The sequence below is a fragment of the Rhinatrema bivittatum genome, chromosome 13 (assembly GCF_901001135.1).
Source record: "Rhinatrema bivittatum chromosome 13, aRhiBiv1.1, whole genome shotgun sequence".
In the NCBI taxonomy this organism is placed as follows: Eukaryota; Metazoa; Chordata; class Amphibia; order Gymnophiona; family Rhinatrematidae; genus Rhinatrema; species Rhinatrema bivittatum.
In genome coordinates this window covers 43,220,399-43,239,446 of record NC_042627.1, presented here as the reverse complement: position 1 = coordinate 43,239,446, position 19,048 = coordinate 43,220,399, and the positions used below count along the sequence as shown (strand labels likewise).

The following is a 19,048-nucleotide window of genomic DNA, read 5'->3' as shown; positions in this document are numbered from 1 at the left end:
TGCATTATAGGGAAAAATAACCCTTGCTGAGTTACACGATGTTAGGTTCCATATTAGGAGCTACCACCCAGGAAAAAGATCTAGGCATCATAGTGGATAATACTTTAAAATAGTCAGCTCAGTGTGCTGCAGGAGTCAAAGAAGCAAATAGAATGTTAGGAATTATTAGGAAGGGAATGGTTAATAGAACAGAAAATGTCATAATACCTCTATCTCGCTCCATGGAGAGACCACACCTTGAATACTGTGTACAATTCTGGTCGCCGCATCTCAAAAAAGATATAGTTGCGATGGAGAAGGTACAGAGAAGGGCAACCAAAATGATAAAGGGGATGGAACAGCTTCCCTATGAGGAAAGGCTGAAGAGGTTAGGGCTGTTCAGCTTGGAGAAGAGACGGCTGATGGGGGATATGATAGAGGTCTTTAAGATCATGAGAGGTCTTGAATGAGTAGATGTGACTCGGTTATTTACACTTTCGAATAATAGAAGGACTAGGGGGCATTCCATGAAGTTAGCAAGTAGCACATTTAAGACTAATTGGAGAAAATTCTCTCTCACTCAACACACAATAAAGCTCTGGAATTTGTTGCCAGAGGATGTGGTTAGTGCAGTTAGTGTAGCTGGGTTAAAAAAAGGTTTGGATAAGTTCTTGGAGGAGAAGTCCATTAATGGCTATTAATCAATTTTACTTAGGGAATAAGCCACTGCTATTAATTGCATCAGTAGCATGGGATCTTCTTAGTATTTGGGTAATTGCCAGGTTCTTGTGGCCTGGTTTGGCCTCTGCTGGAAACAGGATGCTGGGCTTGATGGACCCTTGGTCTGACCCAGCATGGCAATTTCTTATGTTCTTAAAGAACCCGTCCTGGGGGAGTCGCGGGGCTCAAATCAGGGGGTGGCTGTTTAAAAAAAAAAATATATATATATATCAGCTCCCCCCCCCCCCCCCCCCAGCCCCAGGGAGCTCCAAAAACAAAGCAGATGAAAAATTCAAAATGGCCACCGTTCCTGGGCTCTCTCAACCCAGGAACAGCCTGGCCAAGCTCTGGGGACTTGATTCCCGGGCTAAATTTGCCTGCCCTGCCGAGGAGGGACCTTCCCCACCCGGCAGAGCAGAAGCCCCCTTGCAAAAAAACGAAGGGGGCTGACACAGAAGAGGCAGGCTGCCTGCCGCGGCAAAGAGAACAGCTCTGAAGGAAAACAAACAGCTGAAAAAAAAGTTTGATTGACAGCCTGCAGGCCCAGAGTGAAGCAGGGGGGAAACCTGCTGACTCCTGCCTGTCTGGCTGCCGGTTCAAGCCCTGAGAGAACCAAAAATAAAGAATATGGGTCTGCTGCTGTAGGTAAGTAATAAAAGTACTGGGAAAAGTTTTAAACTTAGCCTGATTCCTTTGGCACTATGTCTTTTTTTTTTTTTGTTTTGTTTTTTTTACAGACTGAGCACAGCAGCAGCAAACTACGACCCCTCGGCAGCCAGAGGAGGGGGGAGACGAGAACTGGACTACCAGACTCTGTCCCCACACCTGGAAGCGATAACTGCCACAGGCTATGCACTGCACAAGTGGCAAAGCCCCCGAGTCCGGCAAGAGCCAGGAGACAGATCAGTCTCATGAAGAAAAATTCAAAATCTATTTTATTTAAAAACTTTTCTATACCGTCGTTTAGTGGTATACCATCACAACGGTTTACAGATAGGCACATAAATAAGTCTGGTTAGGATTATAAATTAGCTAGTAGGTGCCAATAAAGTTTTGGTTACATGATTCAAATAATATACGCTATTTGGATTGTGGATTGGAAATTCCATTTATATGAATAATAGGATATCCATATATGAGAATACTGTACTCTTAAATTAATCTACAAACTTCCTGACTTTTACTTTTATTTTGACAGGAAGAAAAACACAATATCCCTAAGGAATAAGTACTTGCTTGATCCCGGAAGACATGAAGAAAAGAAGGCTGACTAGCCTAGAACAGGATACCGAAGGGGGACCTGCTGCACCTGCTGAAGACAGACAAATGCTAAAGGGTTATAGGATAGGCTCTACCCTCTTATAGGATATCCTTTCAGTTTTAGTCTGTCTCCACTTGCTGGAAAGGAGGCTCAACCCACAGTCTGGACTGATCCGGGTACATACGGGGAAAGACCGGTTACCAAAGAGAATGTCGAAGGGAGACCCGATGGAGAATTTTTGTGACAGAAAATATTAATTTTTGGTGACATATTCCGTGAGGAAAAATAGTGAGAAAAACTCATAGCTCCTTCAACGCGAGGCTAAAAGCAGCACGGAAAAAAAGAGACTGGAGGGAGACCCCCTGTGGATGCAGGGATCATGGCATGCTGGGCATGCTCAGTAGGTTTTTCCGTGAGGGGGCTCCAACGATCTCGTCACCCATGTGAGGACTATCATCCTGCTTGTCCTGGGATAATATATGTTCTAGTACTTTAAAAAAAAAAAATGTTCAAAAGGCAAATAATGGTGGAACATAGATAAAAGGCTGAAAGCTGCAAGTTTAGATTTGATCTTCACAAATCTCGCATGAGCAGTAGAAACAGACCATGCTACTTTGTATACTATTTTATTCAATCATTCATGGAGTAAGCCTAGAGTACCAGGAATGTATGTAGTAAGGTAAGTTTCAAAGCCAAACTAAAAATGAGAATGGCTCTGGGCTACATTAAAGCATTAAAGAGAGTGACATCACTGTCTTAACTAAATAATTACATAGAGTATCAAAACTAAAATGCTAAAGACACAGGATGCCTTAATACTGTCCAAGAGGTCAGCAAGATAGACTTTGTGGAGCACATATCCACCACTTGGTCTAATCTATCATTCATCTCTTTTTGAATTTTTTTTATATTTTTTATAGTGCGCTGTGAGTGTTCTTAAATTAGTGTTCCAATAATATTAAAAATACTTGAGAAAACAGAAAATATCTTACATGATTTTGCTGAGACCATTGGCCACGATGAAATACCTTGCTAGAGAAGTTTTTTGAAATTTAACTATCCCCTCTGAAGCAGTCCAGTAAAGTCAGGGCATTTGTTTGTTTTTTTTTGCTTTCTGAGTATCTCTGGGACTTTGTTTCCCATTTTTTGCAAATATTTTAATATAACTGAAGCAATTCTTTTGTTTATAAACATTCACAATGCATTATAAAGCAATTTTTAAAAAAGGTGAATGAATGTGTGTGCCACACCCCCTCTGACTTGCCGACACCTTGAACAGTATTACAGCATCATTTGTCTTTACATTTAAGTTTGACTTTTGGTTCCCTGTCTCTTTAAAGTATGCCAAATCTCACTAGAGTTTTATTTTTGGTTTTTTAAATCAAAGAAGTTTTCAAATGAGAATTAAGAGAAATTACTCAATGGAAATCAAATATACTTTGTAGGAAAAACTTCCAAGGTAGAACACAGCTTTACCTTTCAAAAGATGAAGAAGGTACAGATGAACCACCCTCAGGAAACCGTCCTCTGTGATCAAAGTCATTAAATCGATTCGGCTGGCGACTGTAGTCAGACCCATGGCTGAATCGAGTATCTGTATCCAAAGATATTTTTTTATTTTCAGTCCAATAAGGATCATCCCGCCTGGAAAATCAAGTCAAGAAGTTAACTGGGCTGTAACTGCTCATAAAATAGTAACATTGTGAATCAATTTAGTATGGTTTGTTAATTTTGGAAACTGCTGACAGCAACATTTAATATAATTTTTGGAATTTGTTTTGAAAAGAAAAATAAACTAAGCAAAAAACTGAAGAGAGTTGTGTGACTAGATTCCAGAATAGGACTGTCAAAATTTCTTGTGCTTGTAGTTAAAGCAGCAGCCCTTGCAAGATTCTTCACAACTTCTTGCTTGTATAGCTTGTAACTAGGTCTTCTGCTTTGACATTTCTTGCATATATGTATAAAAATAAAAGGTAGACACTTCTTTATGACTACACAATCTATTTTAAATATCTTTAGAAAACTAATTTTGCAGCTGTTCATTGTATTAAAGAAGGTATTTAAGCAAAATGCAGGTACTAACAAGATGCATGGTACACAATGGACCAAGAACAGGGAAGTGTACAAATACATTTTTAACACTTCAAAAAAAAGAACATTTTTTTTTTAAAAATTGTCCAGAAAAGACAAACTTAATGAATTATATTTTGTTACAGTACATCTATTCAAAAAAATCATACAAAGAATTATACTAATCTGAACTCTCACCTCCCACACAATGATACCTTCCCCCCAATACTCCACATTAAAAGTTACCAAGCAAATAAAACCTACAACCCCATCCCTAACCTAGAAAACATGAAAAATTCAAGCAATGTTGAACCAACACAATCTTATAGCATATACACAAACAGAAAAAAATATACAATTTCCTTTAATGGTTAAGAAGGTATTTTTAACCAAATCTTATGGAAAAGAAAATTATTCCTTACCTGCTAATTTTCGTTCCTGTAGTACCATGAATCAGTCCAGACAGTGGGTTATATCCCCCGACCAGCAGATGGAGTCAGAACAGAGTTTGAGAGCGTCAGCATATAGAGTAGTGCACCCTCTGCTGGAGCTCAGTATTACGCATAGCAAAGCCCAAAAGCAAAAAACACAACATTTTGGATCCAGAACCGTTCCCAAAGAGGAACAGAGAAAGATATAAGTAAACAAACGGTCAACGGGACCAGCAACAGTCAACTTGTGAGGAGCTGTGAACAGTAACACTAATCAGAGACAAACAGAATGAAAGATACCTGGAAGAATCCGAGCAGGACCTAATGAAACCCCTAGTGGCGGGCGTCTGGACTGATCCATGGTACTACAGGAACGAAAATTAGCAGGTAAGGAATAATTTTCTTTTCCCTGCACATACCTGGATCAGTCCAGACAGTGGGATGTACCCAAGCTTCCCTAAACCGGGTGGGGTTTTGAGAGACCTGCTCGGAGAACCTGATCCCCAAAAGAACCCGTGCCCTGAGGTGCCAGGTGTAGTCTGTAATGTCTGGAAAAAGTGTGCAACGACTTCCATGTCGCCGCACGGCAGATTTCCTGGGAGGAAACAGAGCGAGATTCCGCCTAGGACGCCGCTTGGGATCGCGTGGAATGAGCCGAGAGGCTGCGAGGTGGCACCCGCCCCGCCGCAATGTAAGAGGAAGAGATGGAGTCCTTTATCCAGCGAGCAATAGTCGTCTTGGATGCCTGAACCTCTCCTCGGTCCTGACCAGAGGACAAACAAATGATCAGATACCCGGAAGTCATTGGTAACCTCCAGGTAGCGGAGCAGTACACGCTTGACGTCCAGGAGCCGGAGAGACCGGGGTTCCTCTGGAGCAAACGCTGGAAGCTCCACTGTTTGATTGACGTGGAAGGCCGAGACCACCTTTGGTAGGAAGGATGGCACGGTACGAAGGGAAACCCCCGAGTCGGAGAAACGCAGATAAGGGTCTCGGCAGGACAAGGCTTGAAGTTCTGAAATCCGGCGAGCAGAAGAGATGGCTACCAGGAAAACAGTCTTGAGGGTCAGGTCCTTGAGGGAGGACCCCCTCAGGGGTTCAAAAGGAGGGCCCGACAGCGTGCGCAGCACCAAGTTGAGACTCCAAGAAGGGAAAGGATCCCTGACCGGTGGCCGCAGGTGTTTGGCACCCTTCAGAAAACGTGCGATATCCGGCTGAAGGGGTAGAGAGCAGTCCTTCTGTACCAAGACATTCAAGGCTGCCACCTGAACCCGGAGCGAATTATAGACGAGACCCTTATCCAGACCATCCTGTAGGAAATGAAGGATCAGCGGGACAGTCGCCTCCATGGTTTGGACTCCGCGGTCGGAACACCATGCTTCGAAGACTTTCCAAACTCGAACGTAAGCGACTGAGGTCGAAGGCTTGCGGGAACGAAGCATCGTTGAGATCACTGTCTCCGGGTAGCCTCTGTGGCGGAGACTGCGCCGTTCAAAAGCCACGCAAGACAGAAGAGTTCTGCCTGCTTGAAAAATACCGGACCCTGGCGCAGAAGATGAGGAAGATGGGACAGGCGAAGTAGACAGTCCACCATCATCTGAAGTAGATCTGCGAACCATGGCCGACGGGGCCATTCCGGGGCGACGAGAATTACAGTCCCTCGATGATGTTCTAACCTGCGGAGAACCTTGCCGACCAGAGGCCAAGGAGGAAACACATAGAGCAGTTGATCCGACGGCCACGGAAGGGCGAGGGCATCCACCCCCTCTGCGCCGCGCTCTCTTCTGCGGCTGAAGAAGCGTGGAGCCTTGGCGTTGAGAAAGGTCGCCATTAGATCGAGGCGTGGAGTCCCCCAACGACGGATGATGAGATGCATTGCCTCGGAGAGAGCCCACTCGCCGGGGTCTAGCTGTTGACGACTCAGGAAGTCTGCCTGAACGTTGTCCACCCCGGCGATGTGAGAGGCCGCTATCCGGACGAGATTGCTCTCCGCCCACTCCATCAGGGGAGTAGACTCGAGGGAGACATGCTTGCTTCTTGTCCCCCCTTGCCGATTGATGTAGGCCACTGTGGTGGCATTGTCCGAGAGGATCCTCACCTCCCTGTGTCGCACCAGGGGAAGAAAACGCTGGAGAGCGAAACGCACGGCTCTTGTTTCTAGGCGATTGATCGGCCACTTTGCCTCCTCTGGCGTCCAAGTCCCTTGAGTGGCGCTTCTTTCGCAGACAGCGCCCCATCCTGCGAGGCTGGCATCGGTGGTCACCACCACCCAATTGGGAACCTCGAGCGAGACTCCCTGAGCCAGATGCGAGGGGACAAGCCACCAATCCAGGCTTTTCTCTTCTCCTCGGGCTCCCTACTTCATCTATCAAACCATTACAGATGCTCCAAAATGCTGCGGCAAGAATCCTGACTAATACCAACAGAGGAACACACATCACCCCCATACTACAGAACCTGCACTGGCTGCCAATCAAATATAGAATATTACACAAGGCTCTCACTATAATCCACAAAGTCATTCACAACCAACAACAACTAGACCTCCAGATTCCCCTCAAATTATACTCATCAGACAGACCGATTCGAGAAGCATATAAAGGCACCCTGCAACCCCCTACAACGAAATCTACCCGCCTATCATATACCAAAGAACGAACCTTCTCTACAGCTGGCCCAGCCATCTGGAACAAGATGCCCACAGAACTCAGATTAGAACCATGCCCGTTTACCTTCCGCAAAAAACTTAAGACATGGCTCTTCATCCAGGCCTTCACTTAACCTACAGTTCCAGCAATTCCTCACTAATTCAGACACTGACTCCTACCTAAACTCTCTGACAAGTGTAGCCTATACACTTATGCCTCTTCTCATCATATTATTGTATTATCTAATTTGTTCAGTTATGCCTTCTATCGCTCCGGCTATCCTAGCCCTCCAGGTTAATACCCCTTGTTATATGTAACTTTCATTTCTTGTTATATGGTTGACTTTGTTATTCCCCTCATGTTATTTGTAAACCGATCTGATATGAATTTCTTTCATGAAGGTCGGTATATAAAAATGTTAAATAAATAAATAAATAAATAAATAATGGTGGAAGCGGCAGGATCACCTGATACTCTTGGGAGACTGGTTTCCAGCGGGATAGTAGGGACGCCTGCAGTGGACTCAGGTGTGCAAACGCCCAGGGTACCATGTCGATGGTGGAGGCCATTACTCCCAGGAGCTGCAGATAATTCCAGGCGGTTGGTTCTTCCAGAGCCGAAAACCGAGACACGTGCTCTCTCAGGGCTTGCGCCTTGTCCTGGCGCAGGAACACCATCCCCCGCCGGGTATCGAAGCTTGCCCCTAAGAAATCCAGGTGTTGCGAGGGCACAAGGGAACTCTTTGGAAGGTTCATCACCCAGCCCAGAGAGCGTAGGAATTGTACTACTCTGGCCACTGAGGTCTGACCATGTGAGAAGGACTTCGCTCGAATCAGCCAGTCGTCTAGATACGGATGTACTAGGATACCCTCCTTGCGGAGGGCCGCCGCCACCACTACCATGATCTTTGTGAAGGTCCGAGGTGCGGTCGCCAAACCGAAGGGAAGCACCTTGAACTGAAAGTGTTGACCGAGAATCTTGAAGCGAAGATACCGCCGGTGAGCATGCAGGATGGGAATGTGCAAGTACGCTTCCGAGAGGTCCAGTGAAGCGAGGAATTCTCCCTTGTGCACTGCGGCAATCACTGATCGGAGAGTCTCCATGCGAAACCGGGTGATCCTGAGAGCCTTGTTTACCTCCTTCAAGTCCAGGATGGGGCGAAAGGAACCGTCCTTTTTGGGAACGATGAAGTAAATGGAATAGTGGCCCAACAAGCCCACCTCGAAGGGGACGGGAACGATGGCCCCTATTTCCTGCAGTCGGTCTAGTGTTTGTTGAACCGCTATCCTCTTGAGATCCAAACCGCAGGGGGAGAAGATGAACCGGTCCCTCGGGGGGCGGACAAATTCCAAGGCGTAACCGTCTCTTATGGTGTCCAGCACCCACTGGTCCGTGGAGATTACTGCCCACTCCTCGTAGAAGTCCATGAAGCGGCCTCCGATCCGGGGAGGTGAGAAGTGGGCTCCTTTGGCATCAGTGGGATGACTGTGGGCGGAATTCCCTGCCCTGGACCCTCTCTCGCGGGCCTCCGCCCACGAAAGGAACGAGACCAAGGCTGGGGTCTTGTCTGCTGTGTCCGGGAAGCGGACTGTCGGTAAGTCCTGTAACGTCGCTGTGCCCTGGCCCTGGTTCTACCGGAAGAAAATGATCTGAAAGAACGCTGTCTATCCTCCGGCAGCCGATGCACCGAATTTTCCCCCAGTGACTTGATGATCTGATCCAGGTCCTCTCCAAATAAGAACTTCCCCCGAAAGGGGAGGGAGCCAAGGCTCGACTTGGAGGAAGCATCCGCTGCCCAGTTGCGAAGCCACAAGAGCCGTCGGGCTGCTACAACCGAAACCATGGACCTCTCCATTACGCGAAAGATCATACAGGGCATCCGCCCCGTATGCTATGGCAGATTCCAGCCAGTCCGCCTGGGCGGCCTCTTCGGGAGGCAATTCCTGAGAGGTGAGAAGCTGCTGTACCCAGAGTAAGCTGGCCCTTTGCGCGAGCGAACTGCACATCACGGCCCGCATACCCAGGGCGGAGACTTCGAAGACTCTCTTGAGGAAGGTCTCTAGTTTACGGTCCTGCGTATCCTGCAGGGCCGTTCCCCCCGTAACCGGGATGGTTATCCTCTTGGTCACTGTCGACACCGCTGAGTCCACCTTGGGAACCTTGAAAAGATCCAAAAAATCCTCGGGGAGCGGGTATAGCTTTTCCATGGCACGTGTGACTTTCAAGGATGCCTCGGGAGTGTCCCACTCCCTGGTGAGAAGCTGTAGGAAGGACTCATGAATAGAGAAAGCCCTTGCTCTACGACGGAGGGCGGCAAGTACTGGATCTCCTTTGCGAGACGAGGTGGCGACGGCAGGAGCCACAGGGATCGGCGGATCTGGAGGTGGGTCGAGGTCCAGCTCCTGAATAATGTGGTGGATGAGTTCATCCAGCTCTTCTTTTTGAAAAATCCGTAGGGCTCGAGGGTCGTCCCCCTCCGTATGTCCATCCGGATGCGCTTCCGGGGGTTCCGGGGAGACGTCTCACCGGCGAAGCCGCCCCCGTGGTACGCCGGGGTGGCACGGGAGAGGGACCCGGCAGGGATCCATGTGTAACGGACGAGACTGTGAGACCAACAGCAAGTTTAGGAACCTTGGGGGGAGGGGCCCCCAGGGGATTAGGCGCCTGCGCTCCCATACCCTGCAAATAAGCCATGTGCATTGCCAGAATAAAGTCAGGTGAGAAAAACGGAGAGCTGATTGGAATCCCTTGGGGGGGGAGACCGTCCTGGGAGCCCCGGTCGGGCAAACCTCCCGCCGGGGGCAAAGCCTGTTGAGAGCCAGTACAACCAATCCTGTCTGCATCTGGGAGCGAGTCAGTCTCATGCTGACCCCCTAAAATGGCCGCCGTTCCCGCCAAAGGCGGCGTCGTGGCCGGCCCGCGTCACCCGGGCTGAGGCGGCAGGTCCGAAATCGCACCGGAGGACTGCAGGGTGCCTTCCCCGTCGGGGAAGCACCGCTCACAAAGCCCCTCCCTCAGAAATTGATTTCCCGGCTCGCCGCAGGCCTCACACCTCGAGGACCGCGGCATGTCAGCACCGGGAAAAAGAAAAGCCTCAGGGGGGGGCCAAAGACGAGCTAGTGCCGTGGGGGGGGGCAGTTGAGCACACACCCACGGGTGGAGCTTACGAACCGCGGGACCCCCAACGACGCGTGGAGCGGCCGGAACCACCGGCATCCACGGGGCACCACCAAAAAGAAGCAAACCTGTGGAGAAAGAAATTCAAAAAGCTTCCACTTACCCCAATTGAAGAGGAAAGGAGTACAGAATAGAGAAGGCAAAGCCACAGACACACGCCACCTCAAAAATTGAAAACTTTTTTTTTTTTTTTAAACTTTAAGGATCCAAAATGAAGAGAAACATATGACAGGGAAATACTGTGGAGAAAAAGAAAGAAATAACTAAAAATGAAGAAACCCTGTCAATCTGGGGGAGCTAGTGGATCCCCCCACTCGCATCTGCTGGAGTCAGAAGAATACTGAGCTCCAGCAGAGGGTGCACTACTCTATATGCTGATGCTCTCAAACTCTGTTCTGACTCCATCTGCTGGTCGGGGGATATAACCCACTGTCTGGACTGATCCAGGTACGTACAGGGAAAAGAGCTTTGCTTCTTGCAAGTTAATACCTTCTAAATAAATGAGCCAACTCCATAAAAACACTCTGCAACTATACTTCAAAATCCATCTTGTAGAAGTTAGTGAAATTATAAAAACCCTTTCTTCACACATGAGTTCCTAAGTTCAGACAGCAAATACGAGTAATGTTCAAGTGAAAAAGGTCACGTTTTTGTACATTTATACAGCTACTTTAAATTATCCAAGAGGCAAGTACTATCACAAATTTAGAATCACCTCTTTAAATAAAAATATAGTGTGTTTGTTTCCTATTGTTTTAGTTTCAGCTCAATTGTAACCAAGCTGGGTTACAGCACCATAACCATTCATGTAGAAGCACCTGGGTTTTTCCCAGCCTCTCCCAACTTCACTTAGCTATTACAGTGATAATTCTCAGCCAGTGGCCACAAGCTGCAGCTCCCAATGGTATACTAACTGTGGGCCCTTAATCAACTAAGTGTTGCTGTTACACAATGATGGGAACTTTCTTCCCTCCCACAGTTTGTGCAGCATCCCCAATCCCATCTGGAGAGCAGTCATGACCCAGAAAATGGCCACTGAGTCAACAGGCTGCCCCCTTAATATATAGATATATCTAAATTTTTTTTTTTTTTTAAGAATGCCAACAATGAGAAACTGAACAAATTAACTACCTGTGATCTACATCACGTGGTCTCTTTAGAGAATTTCTTTTTTCCTGTTCGTAACGAAGCTGTTCTTGTTGACGCCGAAGTTCCTCACGCTCATGAGCAATCCTTTCAGCTTCCTTGCGACGTTCCTTTACAAAAATTAATTGAACTTTGATTACATTTTTGTAAATTGCCAAATAGATCAAAACACTTTCAGTATTGATCTCAGCACAAAATACACATAAGGATCCCAGATGTAGAGAACACCCTTCAAGTACCACTATGCATCTCGAACAAGTATCAGGACAACAAAATACTACTGAAAGGTCATCCAAGTGCTTTGATTCTATTTCAAAACCTAATTTGGACATACAATTTAAAGAGGGGGGAGGGGGAGGAACAGTACATAACCTTTACAATGAAAATCTTCTATGGAAATCCCCCTAGAACAAAATAAGAGAGGTCCATATTCATTAAGCTGGAGAGCAGCAGGTTACCCTCATTAAAGTCATTGGGTAACTTGGGCCAGTATATTCAGCTAAGGTTACCAAGATGCTTATCAACTTACTAATATATAAATATAAAAAATGAAGACAAGCAGCTGAACCATAGCGGAACCCCACCCCATCATCTCAAAAAATTATCAGCACATCTAACCTGTTGATTTTTTTTTCCCTTAAATCCTGCTAGACCAGTCCACATGTGTGGGTTTATACCACCATCAGCAGATTGAGACAGAACATATCTTTTTCAGTGATGTCACTGGTAATAGTAGTATAGTACCATGAGTTGAAGCATACTTTGGACAAAGGAGCAGCAAATTTTAATATATCAGGAAAGAACCCGCCAAGAAAAACCTTCTCTCCACAATTCTACAGAACAGAAGAAGAAACTAATCAAATATTTAGATAAACTGAGTTCTCCTTAAGAAGCAGCAATAAAACCTGAAGCTCTCAAACTTAAGTTGCACCTCTAGCAAACATACAAAGTCACAGCCCGTATCAGCTAGAAATGTGGCTCCTGGTTCCAACACCAGCCCACTGTTGGCTCCCACTCAAAGTTGACACAAACCTGCTCTAGCCACCAAGCAGCAGTAAGAAGCTATCTGCAAATTCATTGCCATGGCTTCAATTGCCTGCTTGAGAATGGCCTCAATCCTCATATCCTGGTCATCCCTTCAGAGCTGCTCCCCCTTCGACCGAAACTGATTCACTTGGTAACAGCACACCCCAAGGCATCAACCTTCGGGAATCACAACTGCTCCCTTACCTTAGGATCTAAGGAGTACAGGCCTCTCAAAGAACACCCCCCTTTAAAGCTTGGTTCTGGAGCTTTCCACTCAATTAATTCTTGAGTGTGTTCCAGGAGGTGAAAAAAAAAAAACAGGACACCTTGCACAAGGTAACCAAGATGGGATCTTTCTTTTGAGATCCTGTAGCATAACCCCCATCCACTCAGTGTTTTTAGGGTCTAAGCCAACAAACCTGGCAACTTGTCTTTGTGAAAGAAGCGGAGTAGAGTCCTATGTGGTTCTAAGTCAGGTGGAATTTCTCCCTCATCTAGGAGGTACAAAATCTGATTTGTTCTCTGACTCCATCTGCTGGTAGGGATACACAACCCACTTCTCTGGACTGATTTGGGTATGTTCAGGAATCATCCGATAGGGCATGATCCTCATCCACTTCCTTAGTAGCAGCTTCTCAATGGCACTTGCGCAACTTGCACGCCTCAAGTGGGACACCCTATGACGAGCCCCCTATTCAACTATTCAACCAAGAGAACCATGAATCTGAGAAATTTCTGGTGCTCAAGACTGATGGGGATATGCAGATAAGCCTCGGTGAGATCCAGAGACGCCAAAAACTCTCCTCCCCGTATTGCTGTTATTACGGTGCACAATGTCTCCATCCGAAAACATGGTACCTTCAAACTCTGGTTGACTTTCTGCAAGTCTAAGATAGAGCAGAACGTGCCTTCCTTCTTGGGACCACGAAGTAGATGGAATATCTGCTTTGCCTCTGTTCGAACATTGGTACCGGCACAACCACCTCCAGACTTAGACGCTGAAGCGTTTCCTGAACTGCTGTCCACTTGCTTCGGGAAAGACAATGCGACTCCAAAAACACCGACCGCAGAGGGCAAGAAAATTCTAAGGCGTAGCTGTCTCTCACCTCGCTCAAGACCCACCGGTCGGAGGTTATCTTAGTCCACTCCCGTAGAACTGGGCCAGCCTGCCCCCGATTACCGGAGATGAGGAGTTGACCTGCCGGATCTCATTGTGAGGACCTATTGCCACCCATTCCCGGAGTGGATCCCCCTCTAGATGTCCTTCCAAACCCCCGAAAGGACTGGTGCCTGTGTGAGGACTGTTGTGGGTCCGAGGCCTCCCCGAGGAACTCGTCTGATGAAAACACCTAGACTCCCGAAAGCGAGGCAGAGAGGAGAAACGTTTCCGGCGAGACTTTCAATCCTCTGGCAGCCTATTGCCCTTCATCTCTCCCAGCAACTTCAGACGATCGAGATCCTCACCAAACAGTAGCTTCCCCTGAAAGGGCAGATTACAGAGCCGCGATTTTGACGTAAGGTCCGCTGACCAGTTACGTAGCCACAAGTGTCGTCTGGCCGCCACAGACATCATAGCGCGGGCCGTGGTTCACACCGGGTCATACAAGGCATCCGCACAATAAGTAACCCCCGCCTCCAGGCGGGTCGCCTGGACTGGAGAAAGTCCCGGAGGCAGGCTGCTCCTGCGGCTTCTGGATCCAACACAAACAGGCCCGCTGCATCAGGCTTGCACAGACCGCCGCACGCAGAGTCCCACGACCTCAAACACTCGCTTGAGATGCACTTCCAACTTCTGATCCTGAACATCCTTCAGGTCGGAAGCTCCAGCAACCAGGATAGTGGTCTTCTTAGTGACTGCCGACACTGCTGCATCCACCTTCGTGACCTAGAGAACATCCAAATGGTCCTGCAGAAGAGGATAAAGCTTGGACATCGCCCTGCCCACTTGCAGGCTCGAGTCAGGAGAATCCCACTCCCGGTTGATCAACTTCTGGATTTTCTTCGGAATAGGGAAAGTGCTCGGGGGGGGTCTCCATAGGCCATCCAGAACCAGATTAACCCCTTCAGCATCTGACTCCTCCAGGGTGAGCTTAATCCCCAACTCCTCTAACATCAGAGGTATAAGCGGGAGAAGCTCCTCTCTCTTGAAAAGACGGATCACCTGTGGATCATTGCCTTCAGCCTCTGGTCCCTCCGAGGTCCCCTGTTCTGTTTTAGAGTCCCCTGGGTCCAGAGGAAGAACCCCAATTGGCTCCCCCTCCAGATCGGCCATCGAGGAGACTTCATCCTCTTCAGACTCGTCAGAGTCTGATTCCAATTGTGCTAGCTACCCTCAGGAGGTAGAATTTGCGGGCCTGCGGGGCCTTTAGACGGAACCTTCCCCCGCTTTGCCAATCCCAACGGGACTTCTGTGACACCACACTTACCTGCTTGCTTAGCCAGGAAGGATTTGTGCAGCAAAAGTACAAATATGGGTGAACCCCCCGGGATCCCCAAAAGGTGCTTGGGCCCGAGACATCTGACCTTTTTCCCTTGGATGAATCATGAAAGACAGGAGCGGCAGGGAGCCCCCGGAAACCTGGGGAGAAGCCCCTCTATCCAGCTCCGCATCTGCGGCCATAGCCACTTCCTCCTGTGACCCAAGCGCCACCACAGCAGTCCATGGATGGCTGATTGCCTATCAGACACCCCCCCTCCCCCCAGCACACTGTGCAGAGGAGGTCATTCAGGCAGACCAACGGGCTGCCACAGGCCCTGCAGGTCTCCCTGAGCTGCTTGTCCATCATAGCAAGCACCACAAAATAAAAGCAAAAAGAAAAAACCAACCAGCAAATCCTATGCTTGCTGCACTTCCACCGCGAGGGGCGCACCACACGGCAGCTATCAAACCCTGAAGAGGGCGCACTGCCCTAAGAATTTCCCGCCTGCTCGCTGAACAGGTGCTGCTGCATCTGAAAACAGAGCAGCTCGACTGGGAGTGCAGCCAGCACCCACTGGACAGAAACCGTCCCGACCGGAACCGCTCTCCTCCTAATAATACCCCGATCTGCCCATTTACTGTCCGGCCTGCACCCGCCGATCCCGCTGAGGTGTCTGCCCACTAGGTCACTCAGAATGCTCACTTGCGTCTGCTGTTGCAAAAGCTGACAGCTGTAGTTGGCTTTTTTATTTTTAACACAAAAACTTAAAGGTCCAGTTACACAGGAAAGCACAGAACAAAAGTAAGGGTACTTCCCTGCTCCTGGGCCGGCAAAGGGACTTCAGGCCCACTGAGGGAACCAGACCACTGGCTGAAGCTGGCCAGGGGCATCCAACCCCCCCGTTCGCCCGACTCAACCCGAGGGACGACCCTTCTGCAGGAGCCTGTAACCTCGGGGAGCAATTTTCCTTAATATATCCAGTCAGCCAGGACTGCAGGGTTAGCCTCTACCGTCTGCAGGAGGAAGAGAAATAGTGAGGGACTGCAGGTGGCACTGCCCAAAGTTCTGTTCTCTACCTCCATCCGCTGGTAGGGATGAATAAAACCCGCTTGTCTGGACTCATCTGGGTATGTGTTCAGGATCTCCGCATAGAAAATTGTGTGGACTGGCACCAAGACTAAAAACTGTTCAGATCCAGACATAGAACATGGAGGTGGAAAACTTCCTAGCCTTGAGAAGAGTGGAGATAAAGCAAGTGTTGCTTACCTGTAACAGGTGTTCTCACAGGACAGCAGGATGTTAGTCCTCACATATGGGTGACATCATCAGGATGGTGCTCAATCACAGAAAACTTTTGTCAAAGTTTCCAGAACTTTGACTGGCCCCTACTGGGCATGCCCAGCATGGCACTAACCCTGCAGCCAGCAGGGGTCCCCCTTCAGTCTTATTTGATAGCTACAGGCAGTGCCGAAAAAATAAAACAAAAAACATTACGAACCCAACACCGCGGGGCGGCGGGCAGGTTTCATGAGGACTAACATCCTGCTGTCCTGTGACAACACCTGTTACAGGTAAGCAACACTTGCTTTCTCACAGGACAAGCAGGACGGTAGTCCTCACATATGAGTGAGTACCGAGCTGAGGATGTCGGAACATGCACCAAATGTACCCAATGGCGTGCAACAGGCACAACAACTAGGGTGGAATTTGGTAGAGGGCATCCTCAACCCCACCAGGCAGGCCGAAGGGTTTTGGTACGTCACGTTGGAAATGGGTTATGCAGGACAGATTGGCCAAAGATGCAATCTTGTCTTCCGGCTTTGTCTAGGCAATAGTGGGCTGCGAAAGTGTGGAGAGAACTCCAGGTGGCAGCCCTGCAAATGTCAGGAAGCAGCACTGATCGTAGGTATGCTACTGAAGTCGCCGTGGCCCTCACAGAGTATGCTTTAACACGGCCTTGAAAAGGAATGCCTGCTTGCTGATAGCAAAAAGATATGCAGTCCGCCAACCAGAAGGAGAGAGTCTGCTTACCCACAGGTTGTTGGGATGGAAAGTGACAAATAACCGAGTGCTCTTCCTGTGGGCAACTGTACAGTCTAGGTAGAACGCTAGAGCCCGTTTACAGTCAAGGGTATGCAGAGCCTGTTCCCCTGGGTTGGAGTGGGGCCTGGGAAAGAAGATAGGTAGTATGATTAATTGATTAATGTGAAACTCCGAAACTACTTTAGGCAAAAACTTAGGGTGAGTGCGGAGTACCGCCCGGTCCTGCAGGAGTTTAGTGTAAGGCGGATAGGTAACTAGGGCCTGTAACTCACTAACCCTGCGAGCTGAAGTGATAGCCGAAAGGAAAATCACTTTCCATGTGAGATATTTTAGGTCACAGCAGTGAAGAGGTTCGAAGGGTGGTTTCATGAGCCGCCCAAGAACCAGATTAAGGTCCCAAGAAGGGGCCGGAGGACGTAAAGGTGGCTTGATATGGAGCAAGCCTTTAAGAAAACGTGCTACGAGGGGTTGTACCGATATAGGGACATCCCCCACACCTTTATGGAAGGCAGCTACTGCACTGACATGCATTCTGATGGAAGAGGTCTTTAGACCTGATGCCGATAAATGCCAGAGATAGTCCAAAAACCTTGGGATTGGACAGGAAAAGGGATCAAGGGACTGCGAAGTGCACCATGATGTATACCTTTTCCATTCATAGGAGTAAGATTTTCTTGTGGAAAGCTTCCGTGAAGCAATCAGGACACGAGAAACTGATTCGGAAAGGTTAAGAGGTTGAAGGATTAACCTTTCAACATCCATGCCGTCAGGGACAAGGCTTGAAGATTGGGATGGAGTAGGCATCCGTCATTTTGAGTGATCAGATGCGGGTCCGTTCCCAAGGGAATGTGCCTGCGGATGGAGAGATCCTGGAGTATGGGAAACCACACTTGGCGTGACCAGTGAGGTGCTATCAGGATCATGGTTCCTTTGTCCTGACGTAGCTTCACGAAAGTCTTCGATAGAAGAGGAAGTGGAGGGAACGCATAAAGCAGACCTGTTGCCCACGTGAGGGAGAATGCATCTCTGGGCCGAGAGTGCTTGCTCCGAATTAGGGAGCAGTAATTGTCCACTTTGTGGTTCTGAGGGGACGCAAAGAGGTCTATTTGGGGATAACCCCATTGCTGGAAGAGAGAGATCGCTACCGATGGATTGAGCGACCACTCGTGCGTTTGGAAGACACGGCTCAGTTTGTCTGCCAAGACATTGTTCACTCCCGGAAAGTAGGTGGCCCTGAGGTACATCGAGCAGGAGAACGCTTCCGCCCAAATCTGTGCAGCTTCCTGACACAGAAGGAAGGAACCTGTGCCACCTTGCTTGTTGATGTACCACATGGCCACCTGGCTGTCCATCTGAATCAGGATGACGTGATTTGATAAGCAATCCTGAAAAGCTCAGAGCATATCGCATCGCTCGAAGTTCCAGGAAATTTATCTGGTGTTTGGCTTCCTCTGGAGACCAAGATCCTTGCATCTGTGGATTGTTTACATGAGCTCCCCAACCGATGTTGGATGCGTCGGTGGTGAGAATGATTTGAGGATCTGGTAGGTGAAAAGGCAGTCCCTGGAGGAGATTGGTATGATCTCTCCACCAGGTGAGAGATAGACGGAGTGTGTCTGTGATGTAAACAATGGTTGACAGAGGCTGAGTGGCTTGAATCCATTGTGACCTCAGAGTCCAGTGCATGAATCTCATGGCCAGGTGGGCCCATTGGTGTCACATAGACTGAGGACGCCATGTGTCCAAGCAGGACGAGGAATTGGCGAGCTGTTGCTGTGTGTTGAGACTGCAACTGGTGAGCTAGAGATACGAGGGTTTGAACTTGCTGTTGAGGGAGAAAGGCTTTTGCTTTAAGGTGTCCAAGTCTGCCCCAATGAAGGATAAGGTTTGAGATGGGAGTAAATAGGATTTCTCCGATATTAGAGTGTGAATGGTCAGGTTCAGGGAGGACCGAACCCACTTGCTGGGTTGGGGCCCTGATCAACCAGTCGTCCAGATAGGGGTAGACATGGACACCTTCCTTCCTGAGAAAGGCTGCGACAACTACAAGGCATTTGGTGAAAACTCGTAGTGCCGATGCTAGGCCAAAAGGGAGCACTCGACATTGGTAGTGCTTTTGGCCTACTA

General features: G+C 48.4%; 1 protein-coding gene across 1 annotated transcript in view; it reads right to left on the bottom strand.

Moving 5' to 3' along the window:
* SLTM (SAFB like transcription modulator) overlaps window positions 1-19,048 on the bottom strand; it is a 399,249-nt gene that overhangs the window by 75,893 nt on the left and 304,308 nt on the right. The window contains 2 exon segments of the mRNA XM_029574499.1: window positions 3,437-3,604; window positions 11,418-11,542. Of these exon segments, the coding sequence (XP_029430359.1) occupies window positions 3,437-3,604; window positions 11,418-11,542 (293 nt within the window).